At 39.0% G+C, this 21,806-nt stretch overlaps 2 protein-coding genes across 10 annotated transcripts; one reads left to right on the plus strand and one right to left on the minus strand.

Annotated features, from left to right (window-relative positions):
- Nucleotides 1–291: 291 nt before the first annotated feature.
- ubap2l (ubiquitin associated protein 2-like) lies at nucleotides 292–18,824 on the minus strand. 9 transcript variants are annotated; one of them, XM_055225170.1, is made up of 30 exons: nucleotides 18,596–18,761; nucleotides 17,344–17,481; nucleotides 16,886–16,963; nucleotides 15,911–16,021; nucleotides 15,007–15,184; nucleotides 12,807–12,908; nucleotides 12,445–12,490; nucleotides 10,931–10,975; nucleotides 10,482–10,588; nucleotides 10,092–10,151; nucleotides 9,940–9,992; nucleotides 9,736–9,821; nucleotides 9,195–9,375; nucleotides 8,918–9,113; nucleotides 8,252–8,583; nucleotides 7,988–8,160; nucleotides 7,791–7,911; nucleotides 7,576–7,615; nucleotides 7,290–7,482; nucleotides 6,397–6,463; nucleotides 5,975–6,296; nucleotides 5,365–5,453; nucleotides 5,222–5,275; nucleotides 5,059–5,140; nucleotides 4,375–4,592; nucleotides 3,923–4,028; nucleotides 3,179–3,304; nucleotides 2,452–2,519; nucleotides 2,059–2,253; nucleotides 292–1,650 (listed from the first exon to the last, which is right to left on the minus strand). In XM_055225170.1, the coding sequence occupies exons 2-30, from the start codon at nucleotides 17,437–17,439 to the stop codon at nucleotides 1,555–1,557; spliced, it is 3,621 nt and encodes a 1,206-aa protein (XP_055081145.1). In that variant the 5' UTR covers nucleotides 17,440–17,481; nucleotides 18,596–18,761; the 3' UTR covers nucleotides 292–1,554. The 9 variants fall into 9 exon arrangements, with proteins under 9 accessions (XP_055081145.1, XP_055081144.1, XP_033831213.1 ...); XM_055225169.1 differs by having other exon boundaries at nucleotides 7,576–7,651; XM_033975322.2 differs by lacking the exons at nucleotides 10,931–10,975; nucleotides 18,596–18,761 and adding an exon at nucleotides 18,772–18,824 and having other exon boundaries at nucleotides 7,576–7,651.
- Nucleotides 18,825–19,298: 474 nt separating this feature from the next.
- On the plus strand, nucleotides 19,299–21,793 carry LOC117378676 (protein C1orf43-like). The gene is made up of 7 exons (XM_033975326.2): nucleotides 19,299–19,663; nucleotides 19,747–19,848; nucleotides 19,926–20,034; nucleotides 20,335–20,388; nucleotides 20,465–20,631; nucleotides 20,711–20,769; nucleotides 21,015–21,793. The coding sequence occupies exons 1-7, from the start codon at nucleotides 19,601–19,603 to the stop codon at nucleotides 21,220–21,222; spliced, it is 762 nt and encodes a 253-aa protein (XP_033831217.1). The 5' UTR covers nucleotides 19,299–19,600; the 3' UTR covers nucleotides 21,223–21,793.
- The last annotated feature ends 13 nt before the right edge of the window (nucleotides 21,794–21,806 follow it).

The raw sequence follows: 21,806 nt of genomic DNA on the forward strand, positions 1-21,806 counted from the left end.
GGATGTAGAGGGGGGTTTATTGCCCATTTCGAACATAAAAATAACTTTTTTAAACCAGATACTTAATGTAAGTAAAGTTAGATTGTCACATTTCTCTACTCTGTCTAATGTACATTTATAGCCGATTTATTGTTCTGCCATGTCGATGTGAGAAAAATACATTACTGTAGGGCCAGAAGTATATACAGATGCGTGAATAATTGCACAGAATGACCACATCAAGAAATGGGCATAAAGGACCAACTGTTGAAAGAAACATTGCTATATTTACAAGCCAGATGAAGAAACAAATAATTTCATAAAGACATTCACATCCAAAAATGATGAAAATGTCTTTTTAATTGTTTATTTACTTAATATTTATATATTTTTACAAAATAAAAAAAATATATGAAACAAAAAGCTAACAAGTCTGCAAGGAATCAAGAAGGGAAAGGAGAAAGCCATTGACGAAAACAGGGACTACAGTACTTGTTTTTTTTATATATGTACAAGACAAGTTTATCTGTTTAAATTTTAAAACGCACAGTACAAAAGAAAAACAAGTCACTGACAAAAAACATAGTACATTTCTGTTCATCAGTAATTCTTTGCAGTTTCTTTGTGTTGGGGACAGGCCGAAGAGCAGAGGTGGGGGGCTCAAACGAATGCAGGGCAGATAGGGCATACACTGGAAATCATTCTTAGCATTTCTTGCATAACAAGCAGGACCTTGAAGCAACATATTTATAATAGTTCATGGGAACATTACTGTACAAGTGTGGAATAATGAAAAACAAAAACAAATTTACACCATGAAAAATTCTGCACTTGGCAAAAACCAAGTGACAGTACACAACCACGGCCCCTTCATGTACAAACATGCACGCGATCACATGACAAACATACGGCCCACATCTGAACCAGTGAGCTGGCTTATAGGACTTTATATATAATATATCTATATTTGGTAAAAAATAAACGCACAACTCTACCAATTTTGAGAATTGTTTCTTCAAACTTAAAACTAGTAAAAATTAACAGCAATTCAGCAAATTGAGTTGGGGATTTTTGGAACAGAAGGTTTTCCTCCGAAATTAAGAAGTGGGGAGTCGAGGAGTTAGAAATACAAAGCCAGCCTGTCCCCCCACCATCCGGGTTCACTTCATCCTCCCCGTAGAGAAAGAAAGGGGTAGAAAGAGACACAACTGAAAAGACCATACAGGACACTCATTCTTTTAGAAAACAGTTCTATGTTACATACAAGTGAAAGCAAAGGGGCGTAGGATTAACACGATACAAATTCCCAACACTCATAATTTCACCTTTAGATGGTGTTATTCGCTAAATATTTCGCTCCCCTCTCCATCCCTCCCTCCTCTCATCCATGCATGATGATTACTGCTTCTCTGAGCACAGCACCTGCTTCAATCAGGACCAGAGCTGCCAGTGCTGGGCCAAGAGACCGGGGGGGACTTCCTTGTGGGAGAAAGAGGGAGTTTACATGTGGAGACTGTTACCAGAGGGGTAGAGCGCCCCCTGCTGTTCTCTGTGTGGGGCTGTGGGCAGTAGGTGTTAGTTTGCTCCCCAGTTGTAGCTGTTGTACGCAGACTTGTTGATCTGGGACTTCTGTTGGATGGTGGCATTCTGGCTTCGTTGTCCAGTGCCGCTCTGTTCAGGTGACAAAACCATATAAAGTTATAACATTTCTTACTGGAGTTATCCAAAGTTTCTTCATAAGATTTCAGCTCCAATATGTGAAGCTATAAGATGGCCTAAAAACTCACAACAATTTGTAATTACACGAATCAATATCAAAACACTGCTGACCCACACATGCATATTAGTCCATTACAATACTATAGAGTGCAAATGTAATACTTTCAAATTACTATCATGACAACATGTTTTGCACAACACCAAGCTATAGGAAAATAATCTTACAATAGAATGTCATTTGATATATATAACTATTCTGGAAAGGTACATATCAATTAGATTTTTTCTCTTAGTACCTCTGTCTCATCAATTAACATCAGTGTATTGTTCTTTTTTTTTTTTTGACAACCCTATCCCTACCTGTCCATCTTGCTGCAGGTGGTGGTGCAGGATTTGGGAGTGGGCATGTTGTTGCGGTGCCAGGATGTGCATGAAGGGGGCCGGGGCGTAGCCAGCAGCAGTGGGGGGGTTAATGGGACCTCCACTCCCCAGAGCAGAGGGCAGACTGAAAGAGGCCGCCGGAGTGCCCGCGTGGAAACCCTGCTTATCAAACGACTGCACAGAGGAAGGGTAGAAATTGGACACAAGCCCAACAAAATGGTGAGATCTTTTCCATGGATATATACATTATTTGAATATTGAAATATTGATTACATTTTCATATTAAAAAATCAAAACCTGTATAGCAACAACATAACAAAAACATTTAGGACTAACATGTAACTAACATATAAACATTGTTGCCATAGTTACCTGTGTCTTTGTGTAAACAGACCCTGAAATGTCTGGAACCCCCGTGTTGCTTGACGTCACAGAAACTCCTACACAAAGACAAGAAAAATTACAACAATGAGAGCTTTACCTTATAATTATGTATGTTATTATTGCTACTAACATAACTGGACTATATAGGGTTTTTTTTCAATAGAAAGAGTAGCATTGTATATGAACAAAACTGTTAAAGGTTAATTAATGTTTGGTGAAATTTGTCTCTAGTAAAATATTTTTGTTTTACCCAAACAAAACAAGCATCACGCTGTCCACACTTTAGAGGGCAAATGAGGTGTGACTCTGCAATAAGTAACAAACTTTCTGAACTTCCACAACAGTTTTATCTTAAAATCATTAAGACTAACATTAGTAAAGACAAAGCAAACAAGGCAAAATCTTGCTGGAACCAAACAAAAGCAGACAAAACAGAAAAATGAGACAACTATCTCGAGCAACTCATCCACACAGGCCAATCACAATCTTGATGATCTTTCTGTGCTCTAAGGACAGATTTTAAATCTAAGGACATTTTAAATCTATAATTGTTTTTTCTGACAACAGTGGACCGATGAGTTACCCTAGACGCATACAGGGACAGTAGAGTTTACGAGGGCATCACTAGAGCAGCTCAGAAAGTGAACAGCAAATAGGCCAGAGGACAGAGTAGAGGACAGGTGCTTGTGGTTTATTTGGCAAGTGGCAGACTCACCAACTCCGGGCCCGGTCACTGAGCTGGTCGGCTTGTTTTGTGCAGAAGCGGCAGCGGCCACGGCAGTGCCGTATCCGCCTTTACAGAAATCCCCACTCCCTGAAGCTTGGCCCACATCCTCATAGCCTGCAACAGTCAACACACAGCCACAGCCCACAGCATTAGACACACCAGGCAGGGACAGAGCGGGCAGGACAGGGCCGGCAAACCAGCTTCAACTGTGCACCACATGAGCAGGGTCTATGAGGTTTAGATGAGGTGTAATGACTGAAAGGGACTGAAACTCACATTAACACCAAATGTTTCAGTGTTTATTTCTCCATGTGGTTTGACACAGCGCTGTCATTTACAGGTCCTGCCTGAGCCCGGTCTGAGAGATGGGAGGGGTGAGGGGTGTGCCGAGATGTGAAGAGTGAGTGAAAGCAGGAAGCAGAAGCTGAGAACAAAGTGTCGGATGAACTGTGAGATGAGCGATAAAATATTAAATGAAACTTAACAACAGAAGAGGCTGGAGTAGCACCAAAGGTGAGGCATTATGAAAACTGATGAGGGCCTGGGTGCCCAGGTTTATATTCATTTATGAAATGACCAGAGCCAACTCAAAAAAATCCAATGGACTCTTTTGACCAAACAAACAAACTGACCTCCTACGTACACTTTTCATTAACTGAGACATAGTCAGCAATAGTGGTCTTATAAACATCAGTAACAAGTTGTTTTTTTTTCCTTTCGACAGCTCCTTACCAGTGCTATATCCATGGGAACCATAGCCACTTGCTTGTTGAAAGGGCGTGGCCGATGCGTTAACGCCAACATTCACTCCGTGTTGCTTTGACGAGGTAGGGGCCACCTGCAGAATTTTATGAATAATGTTAAACACCAAGCAGGAAGGATGAGCAGGTTACATTAATTAAAGTGCATGTGTCCAATTTTTTCTCCTTCTAGTTCAGAACCAACCAACTGAATAAAGATAGTTTCCGGCTTTTTAAATTTAGATTTCATTTTTTGGCTCTGGATGTGACACACCAGACTTCTACGACTGCAGCTAGACTAAAAATAACTGCCAGTGACTATACCAGACAGTTGTTCATGCTAAAGCATATTCACTTGTATAAAAATTGGGTACAAGTCCTTTTTTAAAAAGGACTTGTACCCAAGGACTCACTCTTAAAATCCTTCTAATGTTATTCACTCACCGGAAAGACAGGCCCGTACTGGAAGGTATTGGGAAGGCCGGGCATCCCAGTGTAAGCATAGGGGAGACTCGTGTAGCTGTATCCAGGGGGCAGTCCAGGGTTTAGGAAGGGCTGTTGCGTTGTGTGGTGTGTCTGCGTTTGGTTCTGTTGTGTTGGGGCTAATGTGGTGGCAGGGGCCGGAGAAGAGGCATCACCGCGGCCAAACTTTGACAAATCTCCTGAAAAATGAAAAAGGACAAAGATTGATTTAGGCATCAATCAGATATTTGCGATCAAGATCATCAGCGTCATCTCCTCAAATAGTTGCAAAAGTGGTACAAGACATGTATACATTGTAGTGGGACAGACTTGCTTATAGATAAGAGATTTTATTTATTATTTTTATCTACCAAAAGACACTGAAAGCAACGGAATAGGTCAACATAAAAAGTGTAAATGTTTTCCTATTGCATTATATTGTATGTTGTTGATTTTTGTATGCATCTATACAATTTGTGTGCCACATGAAGCAGGACATTACTTAAATAAATGTGATGAGGGACAGAGGCCTGAATGGCTGTGGAGGTCAAAGAAAAGGACAGTTGCTCACCCTGAGAACATCTCTTTTCAGGTCAAATAAAAGGTTTAAACTAAGATGACACTGACATTTGCTGACAACTTTCATTTAGATTTGAACTAGCTTACCTGAATAGGGGTTGTTTGTCAAGCTGCCTTCTCTACCAGTCAGTGCTGTTGTTGGAGTTGGAAAAGGAATACTGTAGTAATCCTGAAAAACGGATAATTTCATGTCAAAACTAATAAATACAGAAACTGTGCAAATTAAGTTTACATAAAACAAAAGACTCACCAAGGGTATTCTTGTCTGCAGCATCTGTAGATCATCATAGCCATACACCTGAGGCTGCAAAATATTTTAAAGTCATAAACTCATTCATAATCAACACTGTAAAATATTGTTTTGATTAAATGTTAAATTAAGGTCAAACTCACTGGGTATGCATGCAGTAGTCCAGGAGCCATGATGTACGGGTTGGGCAGTAGAGGGGGCACTCCGGGTGGCAGGTTAGGAGGTGCTTTTCCTGTACAAAAGGATTTTTTGTTTGCAACTGTTGAAAATGTATCATATGATTTGCCAACATGATGCCACCAAACTAAGCAACAAGTCGTGTGTCAAGACAAATGTTCCTCCAAGATGAGAAAGTGACTGTTCCAGGTAGGCTGAGATAAAACAACACTGACTATATCGTCATTGATCAAGCAGATTTAAATTTTGAGCCATGAAACAAATTAGGGCATAAAATTCTATTTGGATTTAACTAGGAGTGGCAAAAGATTACACTGCATTGTTTTACTTTTTTCATTTGTCTCTTTTTGCATTGGGACTATGCCACTGCAACATTAGTTCTAATTAATAGCATATCAAAAGGAGAAAATTTGTATAAAATTGACACTAAATTAAGCAAACACTAGACCTCTCCCCCATACCCCATTTACGCCCAGAAAGTTCTGCAAACCACTCGGATATTCACTAAAATAAGAGCTTTGTAGAATAAAAGCAGGACTGGGGACTTTTTAGTAACCTTTGTAGCTTATATCTAACCTGAGGATGCTGCAGAGCTTCGTGAGGATGACGAAGTGGCCGATGACGGGATGGAGGAGGCCACAGAGGAGACAGAAACGGTAGCAGCGGCTGCAGTGGGCACACCCATAGACCCCGTGTTGAGTCCCATGGCTAAACTGCTCACAGGACCCAGACCAGAGGGGGCAGACACTGTGGCGGGACCCACAGAGGAGGCCTGAGGTCCCCCTAACGAGACCTGGGCCGCAGCCGCCACCGAGGAAGAAGAGGGAACTGATGAAGAGGGAGCAGAGGAGGGGAACGAAGAGGAATGTAGGCTAGAATCACCATCTACACTTGGATGCTGAAAGGACATTAAAGAAAGTTTACTTTTGATAGATTAAGCTTTCTGAAGAATGTCACAATACAGGAATGAATGGAAGCTACTTAAAGCAATTTCTCACCAATAAGCTTGAGTTTGACGTCCTTACTGAAGATGGTCCAAGGTTATTTTGTTGTGCCGAAAGGGAGCTGTGTAAGAAAGCAATAAAATTAATATAATTGCAACTACATACGGTGGGTGAAGTTATTAAGATACCTTTTTTTTATTAACAATATTCAAAAGATATTCTAATAATGCATGAAAATTAACAACAAATGAGCAGAAATAACACTTTGTACACTTGTTTGGGAGATTACACAAAAAGTTGGGTCTCTTTTGAGGTTTTTTTAATAGTTTTAATTTTAGACAAAATACTATTGCAAATTTGCATATATCCAAAACCACAATTGTGATAATACCCAACCTCTAAACTGTATGGCCACAGTCTGCTGTGTAAAGGGGACAGTAGTTTGTTCTGTGTTATTATGACTGTACAGTTGTGAGTCCATCTTGGTGATTTTGAGCTCTGTGAATGAAAATGGCAGAAGCATTGCTGCTCCTGCCATTTGCTGAAAATCAAGAAAAAACCTCTTTTCTTGATTTTACGTGGAGCCTCTGATGGTGTTTTGGAAGCGCTGAAAGCTGGTCTCTTGATGATGTTGAATCTATCTTCCAACTCTGCTGTGATGGTGAATAACCATGCTCTGTTTAGTTATGGCGGCGTATCAGGAAGTCAGATCCAATGGACTGAGGATGTGCACTGCATCACTTCCGCTGAGATAGCGTGAGTTTTTCTAACCTGAATTGCTCTCATATAAGTGACTGTGAGCTTATAGAGGCAACTGCGGGGTAAACAGAAAAACTAACTCTGCCCCTCTGGCAATTGCTTAAGCAAGTATTGAAGTGAAATACAGTATAGTCATTTTGAGCATCTTAACTTGAGCAATGCACCTTTAAAGACTGACAAAAACATACTTGTTGTGTTGAGGAGGAGGATGGGAGCTCGGAGGCATGTCTTCACCATGGCCCAAAGCACCGAGAGACGCTTGATTGGATGACGTCAACATGGAGGCAGGCCCTGAACCGTTGTCTGTCAAAGTTCCCATGTTCGAGACTGTTGTGGGTGCAACAGAATCTGGGGTGGACTTTACCGCAGAGCCTGCTGCAGCTACAGACAGGAAGCAATTTATGAACAAACATCAAAATACAAATTCAATTAAATGCAAAGCTCTGCAAAATAATTTGACAAACAGAAATCTACCTTCCACTGATTGTGTTGCTTGAATTGAACTGAAGCCATTCTGTAAAACCAAGAATGAAGGTGAGCTCACAGGTTTCTATGGAAACAGCCCATTGACAAAAAGTTAAAAAATGCAGGGCAGAAGCTGGGTAATTATGCACGATTTGAATAGACACATTATCAAACATTTAATTAAAAAGAAGCAATAAGGACAACTACGCATGATTTAATACAACCTTGGGCTGCATGTCCTTCTGTGGGGAAGAGGAAACCGATGGAGGGTAACGCCGGGACTGAGGGGGTCTCTGGTCATACATATCCATTTGACTTGAGTTGGAAAGAGCTGCATTTGACTCACTGTAGATTTAAATGTCATCATTTAAACAGCATATATTATTACTAATTTTATTCCAAACTGAAATCTTGCACCCACCTGTTAGGGCTAGTATAGAGGCTGTTCTGGACTTGGTTGGCTGGTGTGGTGGTGACCGGGGTGGACTCGTAGTCTGGCAGCACTGGTTCTGAACCAAACTGTAACGCCCCAAATTGAAGATTAAGCCCTGAGATGTCCGCTGACCCAGGCATCTCCACTGCCATGACTGGAATCTGCAAAGGGTTGTGGGAAATTGGAGATATGCTCAAAAGTCTGGTCTAAATAAAAAAATATATATATATTAGCAGCAGTTCCATATCATACCTTTGTTGTGATTGCTGCCCTTTTCTTTTGTTGTTTGATTTTATGCTGTTGCAAAGGCAGTGGACTCGAACCCTGTGCATCGGAGGAACTGGGAGAGACTTGCTGACCTAAAGACTGGACCGCCATCTTCGGAAGGGAGGACGCCGGAGGAGGAGCCATATGAGGTGAGGAGGCGGGCTGTTGGGGCAGAGATGAAGAAGAGGAGACAGAGGAGGGAGGCAGGCCTTTGTCCTGCAGGAAAACATCCAACATGGACGAGGTCGATGTGGCAGTCTGGTATGGCTGCCGCTTCGTAAAGGGCGTGTGTGCCACTGATTCTTGAGCCTTCATATCTGAAATTGAGAAAAGCAATTTATATTTTACGAAGATGATAAGAGAAGACAAGGCACAGAAAATCAGGTTATTCATTCACTGTGACTGGAAAATGGGTTCAAGAGAGCATGGCATATTAAAGATGTGCAAGAGGGTTTGGAGCAGCCGTACTCTGTGCTACCTGAAAATCTGTAGTTTGAACCCAAATCTGACTAGTGCTGCTGTTGTACCATTGGGCAAGACACCTTACACCCCTTGGCTTTTCAAAAATATAGTAAGAGTGAGTGAATGATGGTGGTTGGAGAAACTTATTTTGAAGCATCAATAATATACCATAATACAGACTGATCGTACCATACTGTCCCAGGGAGGCATTGGTGTCCCAAGATGAGGGGTTTGTGTTGGGAGGTCCCGTCTGGGAGTGCTGCGCCGCCAACTGAGCGAGAGCCTGAGCCGTTTTATACTGCTCCAGGAATTGAGAACCGGTGGTCCCTGTGGTACCTCCTTTAGGGTCCCCCACCTCCCCAAAGCCTTTGCTCAGCATGCTCACCTGTAAAATAAAAGCAATGAGTCATTCTTAGGCATTAGATTTATGGAGATGAAAGGTAGGTGCATCATGTGTTTTTCTTACCATGCTGTGCTGAGAGTAAGGGGCTGTGGAGGATGTTTGGGATAGCGGACCCCCTTGTTTGGAGTTGCTGAAAACCAGTGACTGGGACAGAGAGGGGGGCTGTGGGGTTTCCATGGGTGGGTTCTCCGTTTCTGAGGATGAGGGAGCGGGAGTCTTCCCAAGAAGCACCGCAAGGTCAATCCTGTGCCAAGAAGCAAATACATTAGTGAAAGGCTTACAAGGTTTTCAAGACTGACTAATGAAATATGTTTCTATTATTTCACTAGAGGCACAAAGTTGAGTCATTTTATGATCAAACAAGCCTTAACATTGATTCATGATTATCGTGACCTGTAAAAACAGTTTAAGTTCATAATTTGCATATATAGTTCACAGTTGGGAACACGCCCAAAACTGTGTTACAGATGTTATACATAGCTGATGTATAACATAGCAGATGTTATACAGCATAGTGTTATTTGCATATGACCTCAAGTAATATGTCTCAACATATTTCGAACCCATTTGGATTCATACAGCTCTAGTTTATCCTAGTTTTTACCTTTGTCCTTTAGTTATGGTGACACTCTCTTGAGGAATAGGCATCGACGCCACACTGGATGCTGTGAAAATCTTGGTCTCCGAAAGCTACAGGAATACATAAAAGAACCTTATTAATGACCTCCTATTATTATATCCATTAGCTACATCAGTTAAAGTGCTTTGTAAGGCTAAATGTTTCAATGTTGTAAACGATGATACCCACATCTTCATTCCAGTCTTCAGTGCCCCACTCTTCTGTAGGAGTCCTCCAGGCACCTATGAGTCAGTGAAAGCATTCCGTACACTCAGGATGGGCGACGTAAGCTTAAACTAGAATAAATGCATAAATCAAGGCAGATGTGAAAACAAACTTACCCGGAGTGGAGTCGAACTTGGGCTGGTAATTTGTTCCCTCTCCTGCAGAGTACTCCACCCCTGGAATTAAAGCCCGTGGTTACATTTGTTTGATAATAATAATAAAAAAACACTAGCATATTGCATCAGTATACCTCTTTATCCAATAGTGAGATACAAAGTTATTCACAGCAGTAGTTAATATTAACAGTCCATTTTTACAAGATACAAAACAGAATCCAAAACAGCTGGAATGGAGCAATCACACTTTAATTTACTAAATTATTGATAAAAAACTAAAACTTCCACTAAAATCTGATGGTTAATTTCAATGGTAATAGTTTAACATTTTTCATCAGTCTTTTATGGGCAGATATTTTGGACAATGTAAATCATTTTAATTCAACATACTAGTGCCTTCTTCCGCCTCCATGTTGCCTGTGTTGTTCCAGGTACTGCCCCCTCCATAGTTTTCATCTGTCTGGGCTGGCTCAGCATAATCAGCAGGGTTAAAAGTCCTGGAAAAGATTTAGAGGATTTACAATTGACTAGATTATGACCAACTCTTTCCAAATGGCAGACTATTTCAGATATCAGATTAAAGCAGACACAAACAGCCAAATTTAGGTTATAGTTTTGTTTGTTTGTTTTTTTTTACATTTTTTGTCAGTTAATTAACCACCTTTAATTACCAATTAAGTATTTTGCATCTTCTATTGAATAAATAAAGCCAGACAATAGAATAACTGCATCCAAGGACACATATTCAAACAAGCAGTAGCAAACTATCAATCCCTTTTCAGTGCTTATGTCTGTATAAAGCAAAAACAAAAGCAAAATCCCACACCAGACTGACTCACCTCTCCTCTACTGCATTATCACATGAAGACGCCCTATCAATCTGGCTTTAGAGACAAAATAAATGGCAATAATTACAAAATAGCAGAGCCAGACAAGCGTTTTTGGCCATACAACTGTTCATAAGAGCGGCATAATCTTAATTTGAACTACCCCGATCTTAAATAAGTGTAAACACTATAAATGCTATCAGAAAAAGCATAGCAATACAGTGGCATTTAGCATAAAGCAATGCAAGTCTGTTCAAACTGGCCTAACAAAGGGTTGTAAGGGTTGTGAAGACTGAGCTAAACAATCTAATATTCATATAACAAACCATCTCCTTGAAAACCAATGCCATTGCACTAAAAGACAAGCGTAAAGGTTCAGATAGCAACAAGCAAAGATGCACTCAAATCTGTTGCCTAGTCCCATTTTCTGTAATAGTATAAGTAGGAACAACTACATTCCTGCCACAATACAAGCCAACATTTTACCAAACACTTCAGCACACAGCAAAAGTAAGCAAGGTGCATTTTGACATCATGAGACTAAGCACCAATGCACCAACAAATAATGACTTTAAACCCAGTAATATAATTTCCTTTGTACATGCGTGTTTCACTCTCCAGACAAAATTGCAACTAGAGCTGACTTTGGAAAAAATAACTGCCATTTTACTGACAAGTATTGTGATTTGATTAGATTTGTAATTAGGCCTGTCACGATAAATACTATATCGACATATCGTGCAATACATAACAGATGAAACAATCATTTTTGGAGGGTCAATATTTATCGTGGACACTTTTTCATTCTATTATTTATTTTTTGCAGTTAATACTTTTAACTTTTTTTTTTTTTTACATTTTTAGGGGATAATTTTGCTTTATGGCTTGTTTTAAATATTTTGTCTATATTTACTTCAATATATTGCACTTCAAAATGTGTTATCGTGACACCTATTTCCAATGTATAAAGATGTGTTAAAGAATGATTCTGATACTGCAAAATCATTCTTTTTATTTTTTAGAGAAGACTGAAATATAAACTGATCAAATACATGAAATTGATATGAATAGGGACAAGATTTTTCTGTTGTCTAAGTAAATGAGATTTCCTTTTGAATGTAATATGTTGTGCAAATTATATTAATATAATATCAACGTCCTTGTGCATGGCGCCAATATTTCAGCTATTACTTCATACCTTTACACTACTATAGCATACTCCATATTTATCTATGTTACTGGGTGAATTTTCTATCAGATGGACTTCCTCTTGTTGTCACACTTCAGCACAGCTGCTACAAGCTGCCAACAAAAAAAGCAGCAGCAGCTTTGAACAACAAGGCAAAGTGCAGATACTTGAGCATATAGCTTTCTAAAGGCATACAGTTCAGTTGGCTTGCACATGTTCCAGTCTCCTCAGGATTAAAGCTAAACAATGAGCTCAGGTCCTGCTCTTTGGTGACCATGGCAACAGGTAAAAGTGAAACAAAGGCCTTCTGCTTTTGGCTACGCAGGTGTTCCCTTACCCCATGCCCTGTGCCGAAAATCTGCCTCCTCGCCGTCCGGACGCTCCTGCAACCACAAATTTGTATTGTTTTTTATCATTAGACCCATTTTAACCTTACATAGTCTAGTGGGAGACTTGTTGCCATTTCTAATGTAGCTATAACTCTCTGATTCCCCCCCAGGCTGCTTGTACATTAATTTATTTTTTACCAATTTTTTCTGATATTTTACAATTTAATCATGTATGTTGTGCGCAGTCAAAATTATTTTTGCAGTTGCTCTGTGAATGGGACAACAGAAGAAATGTGAGTCTAACTTATGACATGTCTTCATTATTATGCACTATCTAGGACAAATATAAATTAAACATTTTATGACTTACCAACTGCCCCTCTTCCCCTGCCTCTTCCTCGCCGACCTCGTTCTGCTCCTCTTCCGACGACTCCGGCCTTCCCTCCATCCAAGCCATTCTCCTGACCACGAACTAAACACAATATTCCAGGTAATCATAAATGAATGAACTAAAAGATTAAAGGCAAAAGATTGTATATAAAAGCAGTTAAACAATAGATGAAGGGAAATAAATGTAAAACAACTAGATGTTTTGCTGAAGAAATTGCTGCATAGTTTTCTTGAGGGTCTTGAAAGGCCCCTCAAATAAAAATCACTTGGCATAATGATGTCTTGTAAAGACATTTAATTGTAAATTTAGTTCATGTTGCCAAGTCATAAGATAATAAAGGTTTGACACACACAGAGCACACTGACAGCTATTCCTGCTTTACTGCCTTTTTTCAAACCAGTCCACACTTGTTAGTATATGCAAAAAAACGATCTGTCTATAACACACACATATACACAATTTTAGACCATTTTACTAAGGAAACTTTTGCCTTAACTTCTGCCAATAAGTATGCCATAACAACATAGATGAAGGATGGTGATGAAGCACTTTGCCTTAAGTGTCACTATAAAGAGTTCTGAGGCTGTCTTCAATGTTAATTTTGTGAAATATTGCAGAGACGGAGAAGTCTACTGAAAACAGAATTTTTATTTTTACAGAGAGGTCTCACTAATGCACTTCTTGCATTTCACATTTGCCAAACTGGACAAGTAAATAAGGTTGTAGACATGAATAGAGAGTCCAAGTCAGAAGCTTATCTGGGCACTCCTCCTGTCAAGCCTTTTAATGCAACATCCACTCTCAGAAAAATGCCACCAGTGCATTAAAGCTAAGTACCAACTTTGCTTATACCCTTCATTAGGACAATGTTGAAAGATCATAACCACTACCAAGAAGGGTGGGGCAATTAATCAAATCTTAATCAAATTTGAGATTCAGTCATGTCTACTTGTAAATAATATGCTTAGGAAATTTAAGAAGGCTACAGTCAATCCTAAATCAGTAAAAACATGTACCGTATTTTCCAGACTTCAGTCGCACTTTTTTCATAGTTTGACCGGGGGTGCGACTTATATGTGAAATGATTAAAATATATAATTTCACATCTTCGTTACACTGACACCCGTGTGAGGGCCCTCTAGGCTCGTGTACCAGTATGACAGCCATGCGGAAGTGGCGCTTCATCTACTTCCGGAGTTCAGAAGCAACACTGAGGATGAAGAATTCAATGGTTTTTAGTGATTTGGAGTGAAATCAAGAGTAAACTTGCTAGCTTATTTTTTATGCTTTAATTATCTGATTATCTGTTAATATCTTTTGTTAACATACCAGACACGTATTCAGTTTGTTGTCTATGCTTCATGTAGCTGAATAAATAAATGTGTTATGTTAGCCTGCCGTACTGCTATTTAGCCTGTTAATCTCTATTTTTATTGTTATTATTATAACTTGCCTTTAAAGATGATCTGGTCCCAGATTTTGTAAAATTAATGTCACCAAAAAATACCTTTTTTTTTCTCTCAATTATTATGCTTTTTTTTTTGCTTGTAAAACTTATACTCTGGAGCGACGTACAGTCCAGAAAATAGGGCAGTTTGGAGAGGAGTTGAGATTTTGGAAGAAAACATTTTACTCTTGTCTCAAATATTCTAATTAAACATTTGTCTTATTTATGTTCATGAAATCAATAGTGAAAGAACTTCCTATTTTATTTCTTATGAACTGAATTGAATAGATTAATTTGATTTTTAATTTTTGTGATACTGCTCAGCCCTAAAGCAAGAGTAATTTAAAAGGTGTTAATTAAAACTACCTGCTGAACTTGAAATAAAAAAGGCTAAATGTGGCAGTCTAACAGCCAAATCTGTACTTGATTAAAAATCATCAGTATCATATTTTAATATGACATTATCTCAAAATTAAATGATGGTTTCACATAATTTCATGATCACAGTTGGCAGTTAGACGCTGCCATACAAAAATCAATCTGAACAGAGAACAACATCATGCATCAGCTTGGACATTTAGGAGTGACTGAGTTAAATTATACATGTATTAAAAAGATGGAGAAACATCTTTAATAGATTTAAAACTGGATAGAGACTAAGGTATTCTAGCATGTTTTAATGTTAGTCAAAAATACTCAAAGTCTCAGAAAAGTAAAAGATAAGATACTCACACTCTCGCCCCCTGCTGGTCCCTCCACGGCCCTTGCGTGGAGCGCCACCTCGGCGACGTGCTGACTCCCTCTCTCCTCCCTTCTCTCGGTTTTCCTTCCCTTCCTCTCCGGTCTCCGCCTGGCTGCTCTCCTTCTGACCCGACACTCCTTTCTTCTTGCCCACCATCTCCCAAGAGTCCTGGGAGAGGAGAGAGAAACCATGTGCTTTGTATAAATGTACCATGGAAATCAATATGGGAACTGTGAACTAGAGTTGTATTTTAAAATGCTCTATAAAGCAATTGATTTTGGAATAAAAGATTACGATAGGCTTAAGGGTTAGAGGCATCTCCCACTTCTGATAGTAGCACAATTTCACCAATAAACTGACAAACATTTTGTATAGTCAAATTTGAATAATCCAGCTACACAATTTCTTGGTGCCAAAATGTGTCTAGTAGAGGTGGGAGATACAGAAAAACAGATCATATCGCAATTGTTGTTTTAGTGACATGCAAAAGTATAGTGCATAATAAACAGTAGCCAAATAAGGATACAAAAATAAAACAAGCTTAATTTTACAGTTCTACAATGTTTTTGCAGTACTTGGAACGTCAATTATAAAATTTTCAGGTTTTAGCACATTTCTGACTGGTTGTCATAATATTATCTAAATATGTAGAGAATTATTTTCTGTCAGCATTGCCTACCTCAATTGTGTTGCATTGTTAATATTACTAAGTAGCAGGTCAAGACGACAACTATGACAACATTGTAGTTTTCTCAGCCACTCCTTTCATCTTCAAATTGGCTGCAACAGTTTGCAAACCCTGAGTCCCTAATAATGTTACTTCCTCTTAGATCCCATATCATATGTAACTAATCCAGGAAGAAACCAATTCTTCCAAACGCTGGCATTACTCACAGTGTCTGGGCTACCCTCCAGCAAAACATTAATGGCTCTGTTGACATCTCCGTTACAATCGTGCAGAGCGATCATAGACTCGTCTTGGTCCTTGCCTGTGATGTCAATCAGCTAAAAAATAAACAAGAAAACCACATCTCAGAAATCACAGTGACACAAACATTAAACACGTGGCCTAATGAGGAAATATACAGAGGAATCATAATGAGGAAATTGAGAAAATGTATACAAGTCAACTTTTTAAAATTAAGCTGTAGAAAATGCTGAAATTGCTCATTTTGGTATGATGCATTTATAACAAGCACCACAAATAGTCAACACTATTTAATTCAAAACTACGCTTAATACCAGATTCTAGTTTCCGGATTGGGTACATTTTGGATTTTAAGGATTTTAAGTAAACCAAATGAAATGAGCAAATTGTCTTTTTTAGAGCCAGATTGAGAGCCAAGCAACTAGCTATAAATTGCTGTCACAGTAAAGGGTAAATGAACAATATAATTTCAAGATCAATATTGATTGTGTTTTTTTTCCTTAATTAGTATATACACTACATCTACACTATATACACTAATACACAGTATCATGCCTAGGTGATGACATTTGAGTTGTAGATGTAATTAACTAACATGATACATAAGATACTAATGTATATTGCCAAGCTGCCAGGCAAAATATGCTCATATGATTAACTTAGAAAAGAGTTTACTGTGAATATCCCGTTTTAAGGTTATAGATAAAGTGGTATAGCTTAATTTTAATATTATTGTTTATCGTGACATTTTCAGAATCAGTACATCACACTTGTGTTATCCTGACAGGCCTACACCTTTGGTTGTGCTTATTCAGTGCTTAAAATCCTATGCACCACCCATTACCCGGAAGTACAACAAACCAAATTTGAAGCAAAAGAGAAATTAAAACTACTTTAAGGCACTGACTCAGACTTAAATGTATAAAAAGGCTGTTACTCACCTGTTTGACCTTTTCTTCAAAGTCTGCATCATTGTGGTCTGAAATCATCTGTGCAAGTCGGATCTGCTCTGCGGTGGCCTATTATAAAAACATTGAGTGATAAAAAAAAAAAATTAAAAAATGTATAGGAACAAGACATGGATGGGTCATTTGAGGTTTACTGTAAAATTATGAATATTGTCTAATGTCAGCATATTACAAGACAAAATGATATTACATTAATAATTAGGCAAGTGTCAAAGTTAGGGAGTGCCTTTATTTATAATTGGAAGCTTGGAAATTGCAATTCAAATAAATATTCAAATAAAGTCATGACTGTGCCAAAGTTGTATTTCCATTTTTTTTTTATTAAATTGAGACTGGTGGGTTTGCTCTACAGTACTAGGAAGCTTGCTAGAAGTTGTAGTAGTAGTAATAGATAAAAGATCCACAGTACATAGAGGTGGAGGTGAGGGTACCTGAGGCCTCTGCTTATGCGGTGTCTGGCTCTGTGTCTGCCCCTGTGTCTGCTCCCAGCTGCCCCGGGCTCGGTTCCCGCCCATGGACGTCATCATTTACAGTATATACAAATAACAGTATTTACAAAGAAATAACACCTGGAAAAAACAGACAGGTTTTCCTTAGAACAGTGACCCACATTATGTCAGACTCAAATCCATACACTTTTGTGGAACATCAGTGAAAGAAGTGTCTCAGCTTGTAGTTCATTAGGGGAAAGTTAATGTGTACAAGGCTGATGTTGGCCATTTTGAACACTACACTGCAAACGGAGCATAGCGGCCCGCGGGTTTGACTGAGAAGTGAGTGGAGAACAGGAGATGGCTCTAGCGCTGCATATACAAGGCTTATTTAACAAGTGCACAACTGCCCATCCTCAACACTGCCAAGTAACGCATACATGATCTCCGACACTGGGCAGCGGGATGCACAGTTTAGATCAATTTTAGGTCATCAACACATAACCCCTGATGGCAGAATAAAACACTTCAACAATGAAATGCTGGGAACACTACGGTAGCTAGCATTCTTAGTAACAAATTGCTAACCTCTACCTCGTTATTGACAGTGAAACCTTAATCTCTCAAATGTTACGTAAAACAGTTGGTACTGCACTGGACACCCAAGCCTCCAGAAAGGCCTTGACCAACAAATCTATCGCTAATTCCACTAGCAGCCACATGGCCAAAATGCTAACCAAGTACGAGGGGTTAGGGGAAACCAACAGCGCTGAAGCCTCTGCGAGCGAGCTTCCGCTTCACGGCTTCACCTCATGGCGACAGCGAGGCTAACTTTACCAGCCAAAGCTAACTAGCCAAATAAAATATTGAATGTACTGCACCAAACGATAGACAATAGGTAGCCAACCCAATCGAATACATATAAAGTTGACCAGTAATAAACCAACAACCGGGAAGCACTGATTTCTTGTTACACTTGACACAAAACGCCCATTTACCCCGGTGCTTCTAGTTGTCAGCTAACCAGTATTAGCCAAGGGCTAACGTAACAAGCCAACGCAGTTAGCACGGTGGTAAAGGCTAGTTTGCTACTTTAGTTTACCATCCTCATAGACTTAACAATCACATCGCGACAACACCTATTATATGGCATGTATAATATCGAATAGCTGGCATATATACAGTACAAAGAACGAGGCTAACAGAAGGCCTCCGGGCCCAAGAAATGAAAATAAATAGAGGCTCTACTGACCACAAACCGGCTCAGTTTATACGCCGCAACAAAACCGAAAGACAAGTGGCCCTGATGTCGGGTGTTAAGTCGGGTTTGGGGCAGGGTAAAATACCCGAAATCGTACGTTTATATTACAAATTTAAAAAAATCAGAAGGAGCTGATTCGCTCACAATAAACGAGGCTGTAGATTTACCTGTTTCTTTTCCTCTGCCTCCACTGAGAGCTGCGTCACGTGGTTCACGCAGCTTCGAGGAAACAGAGCCAGGACCACGTGACCATTATTTCTTATTTTGCGGTATATTTGTTTCGTGGAAGTAGTGACACCTGCAAATGTTATATTATATCAATTACCTCGCTGCAATTGAAATGTGTTTATGTATTTTCTATTAATAAATAATTACTTTGTCCCTGTTACACATTGTACAATCTGAGTATAATAGTGGAAGTGCAAAACCACTGTAAATTAATATATTAAATTATGTAATATTCTACATTTCATTCTTGTATTTATGTATTATAAATTTATTTGTATTCTTATTGTATTATCTCTTTTCAAGGGGGTCCTATAGCTCCAATGACATCGTTTGATTTTATGCAATAGTATCAGACAGACCAGTCCACCAGTCTCATCAAAGGACCAGGCAGGTGTAGACAGATGATGCTCAAATTATTAAGTCTCTGTTTTATGGACATTACGGTAGTTTTATCGTTTTGTCACGTGACGTCACTGCTGTCTGCGCTTGGCTAGCCGCAAGCTAAAGTGCGTATTTGCTTTCTTTATGCAGGCAAGAAATATCCTTTTGTAACATTGCGTTTATTAGTATATCACTTTATTATGGAAAGCCCTCACGAAATCCCTACTCTCACTAACATAACATAATAGAAGGTATTTATTGATTTAACTAAGGTTTAATAAGTCTAAAGCTTTAGCCACAATGCTAGCTAGTATAAACAAGCCATAGATTCATAGTCGCTTTGCTTTGTTTATTGACTTGAAACAAAATTGACACCGGGGTGGCAGCATGGCAGATTCCTCACCTTTATCTGGTGTGAATGTTGTACTGGTTATGACTTATGGGAGCTTGGTAAGTTTATGTTAACTTTATCTTTATTATAAGTTAACGCTTTATTCATGTTTAGTGTTTGATTACGTTATCTGTGTATATAGGTGTTCGTGTTGTTGTTCATCTTCGTCAAAAGACAAATTATGCGTTTTGCTATGAGATCCCGTCGCGGACCCCACGCACCCATAGGACACAATGCACCAAAGGTAAGTTTGTTGATGTATTTGGCCCATTACTGTAATATAAATATTTCATCGATGACTCAGTTCTATTTACTGTCCAGGGCCTGAAAGAGGACATAGACTCGGGATTGTCCAAGGTTCAGGAGATCTGTTTTGAACCCCGGCTTTTAGCTGAAGAAGATGACAGATTGAGACATGAATCACAACTTAGTGAGTCAATTACAGTGTATACAGTTGTAATTATAGAATCAAACAAATAGATTTTTTGTTTTGTATGTTCTTCAGTAGAATGAATGGAAATTAGCTCAATGATCTGATTATTTTAATTTAATAGAAATTGCACATTATGAACACTTTTGACATCTAAAATCTAAACAAAAAAAAAAAAGAAAAACAGCTTTGACCATACTCAGTGGATTGACATACGAAATGCGTTATATAGAATTTAATAATATAAATCATGTATTGTATGCCTGACCCCATTACTGTCTATTTTTGTGTATGTCAAAGGTTGCTACAACTACCTGTACAGAATGAAAGCACTGGACGCTATCCGGGACTCAGGTGAGGGCTGGACTTTTCAATATGCTTTGACATTGGATTGAGGTAGAATAAGATAAGAAATCTTCTCTTGTTTCAGGGATTCCTATTCTAGAAATAAGTCGGACCCCCAGTGCGTTCACTGGACGTCACTTCAGGAGCTGGCTGCTGGAGCTACGAAATTCTCACTCTCTCATCAAAAGTAGCCGCAGTGCACTCATTGATAAACTCCTTGAAGGATATGACAATGCACGTCATGGCACAGGGGTAGGTACAGAGTGAAAATTGACTAATTTAGTATTTAGTTTCACTGTAATCTAATAATGAGGCACTTTTTTATTGTTAGGTGTTTGGGGAAGATGAGTTTCTTGAATACCAGCAAGCTCTGAATGAACTGGTTGATGTGTAAGTACCATCCATACTTTGCAGTACTTCTGCAACAATACAGTGGTTCTATGCAAGTCTGATCCATGGGATCTAATTTTGTTCAACATTTATTTTTTTGTGGCTTTATTGTTGTTTTACTGTATATTTAGCCTCTTAATAGCTTTGTACTGGATCCTGACCTATTAGTCAATTACAATCCAACATATTGCTCATATCTGTTTGAATGACACTTGGTAACATTAAATTCTTCTTTACTTTCTCAGTGTGAAGGCCTATTCCAGCAGCACCAGCCTGGACCAGCACCACCAGTCAGCAGCCAAGGACCTGACTGGATCGCCTGTCCGCTCCACACCCTCCACCATACAAGTCACATACCTGCCTTCCACCGGACAACGCAGCAAGAGACCCAAACACTTCCTGGAACTGAAAAGCTTCAAAGACAATTATAATACACTGGAGAGTACCCTGTAGGACACGACAGCAAAATCAAGTAGTCTGTAACATTTGGTTTTATTTCAAAGGCTGTAGTCACTGTCTCTTTCAAGATATTCGACTTCCCAACTATGGTTTAGACAAAGATGATTGTAGCCTATATGGCAAAAGTGATAAATGGCATCTACTGCGAGTAATGCCATGCTTAATTAAAGGTGCACTGTGTAACTTTTCTAGTGTCACCTGCTTGTCTCCATGGAGATGTTATTACTTTACCAAGAATGTTCAACAGCATGGTATTAAATGGTACAATTTGTAAGTTGTAAGTTTAATGCCATACAGTGGAACATTTCTGGCAAATCAGTAATATCTCGATGAAGACAAATGAGATTCTCCACCAGACGTCACATAGACCACCTTAATTAATATTGAATGGTCCAAATGTAAAACTGACATGCAAATTGTGTTTTTGTACAGAATTATATTTATATGAATTGTTGTAACTTAAGTAATTTGTGTGTGATCTTAATTTATTTATTGTGTGTTTTTGACATAAAAGATCAACTACCATCTACAGTTTCTCTTCTTTTCCTCCACTAGATGGCACTGCTAAGACAAAATTA

This window comes from Periophthalmus magnuspinnatus, chromosome 11, assembly GCF_009829125.3.
Source record: "Periophthalmus magnuspinnatus isolate fPerMag1 chromosome 11, fPerMag1.2.pri, whole genome shotgun sequence".
Lineage (NCBI taxonomy): Eukaryota > Metazoa > Chordata > Actinopteri > Gobiiformes > Gobiidae > Periophthalmus > Periophthalmus magnuspinnatus.

Bases quoted from the DNA above. Each gene is read 5' to 3' on its own strand.
- LOC117378676 (XM_033975326.2), top strand. From the start codon at position 19,601: ATGGCAGATTCCTCACCTTTATCTGGTGTGAATGTTGTACTGGTTATG. The intron at 20,035-20,334 runs GTGAGTCAATTA...TGTATGTCAAAG, and splicing joins GAGACATGAATCACAACTTA to GTTGCTACAACTACCTGTAC. The intron at 20,632-20,710 runs GTAGGTACAGAG...TTTTATTGTTAG, and splicing joins ATGCACGTCATGGCACAGGG to GTGTTTGGGGAAGATGAGTT.
- ubap2l (XM_055225169.1), bottom strand. From the start codon at position 17,439: ATGATGACGTCCATGGGCGGGAACCGAGCCCGGGGCAGCTGGGAGCAG. The intron at 10,976-12,444 runs GTAAGGGAACAC...TTGTCTCTAAAG, and splicing joins TTTTCGGCACAGGGCATGGG to CCAGATTGATAGGGCGTCTT. The intron at 2,520-3,178 runs GTGAGTCTGCCA...GTCTTTGTGTAG, and splicing joins AGTGACCGGGCCCGGAGTTG to GAGTTTCTGTGACGTCAAGC.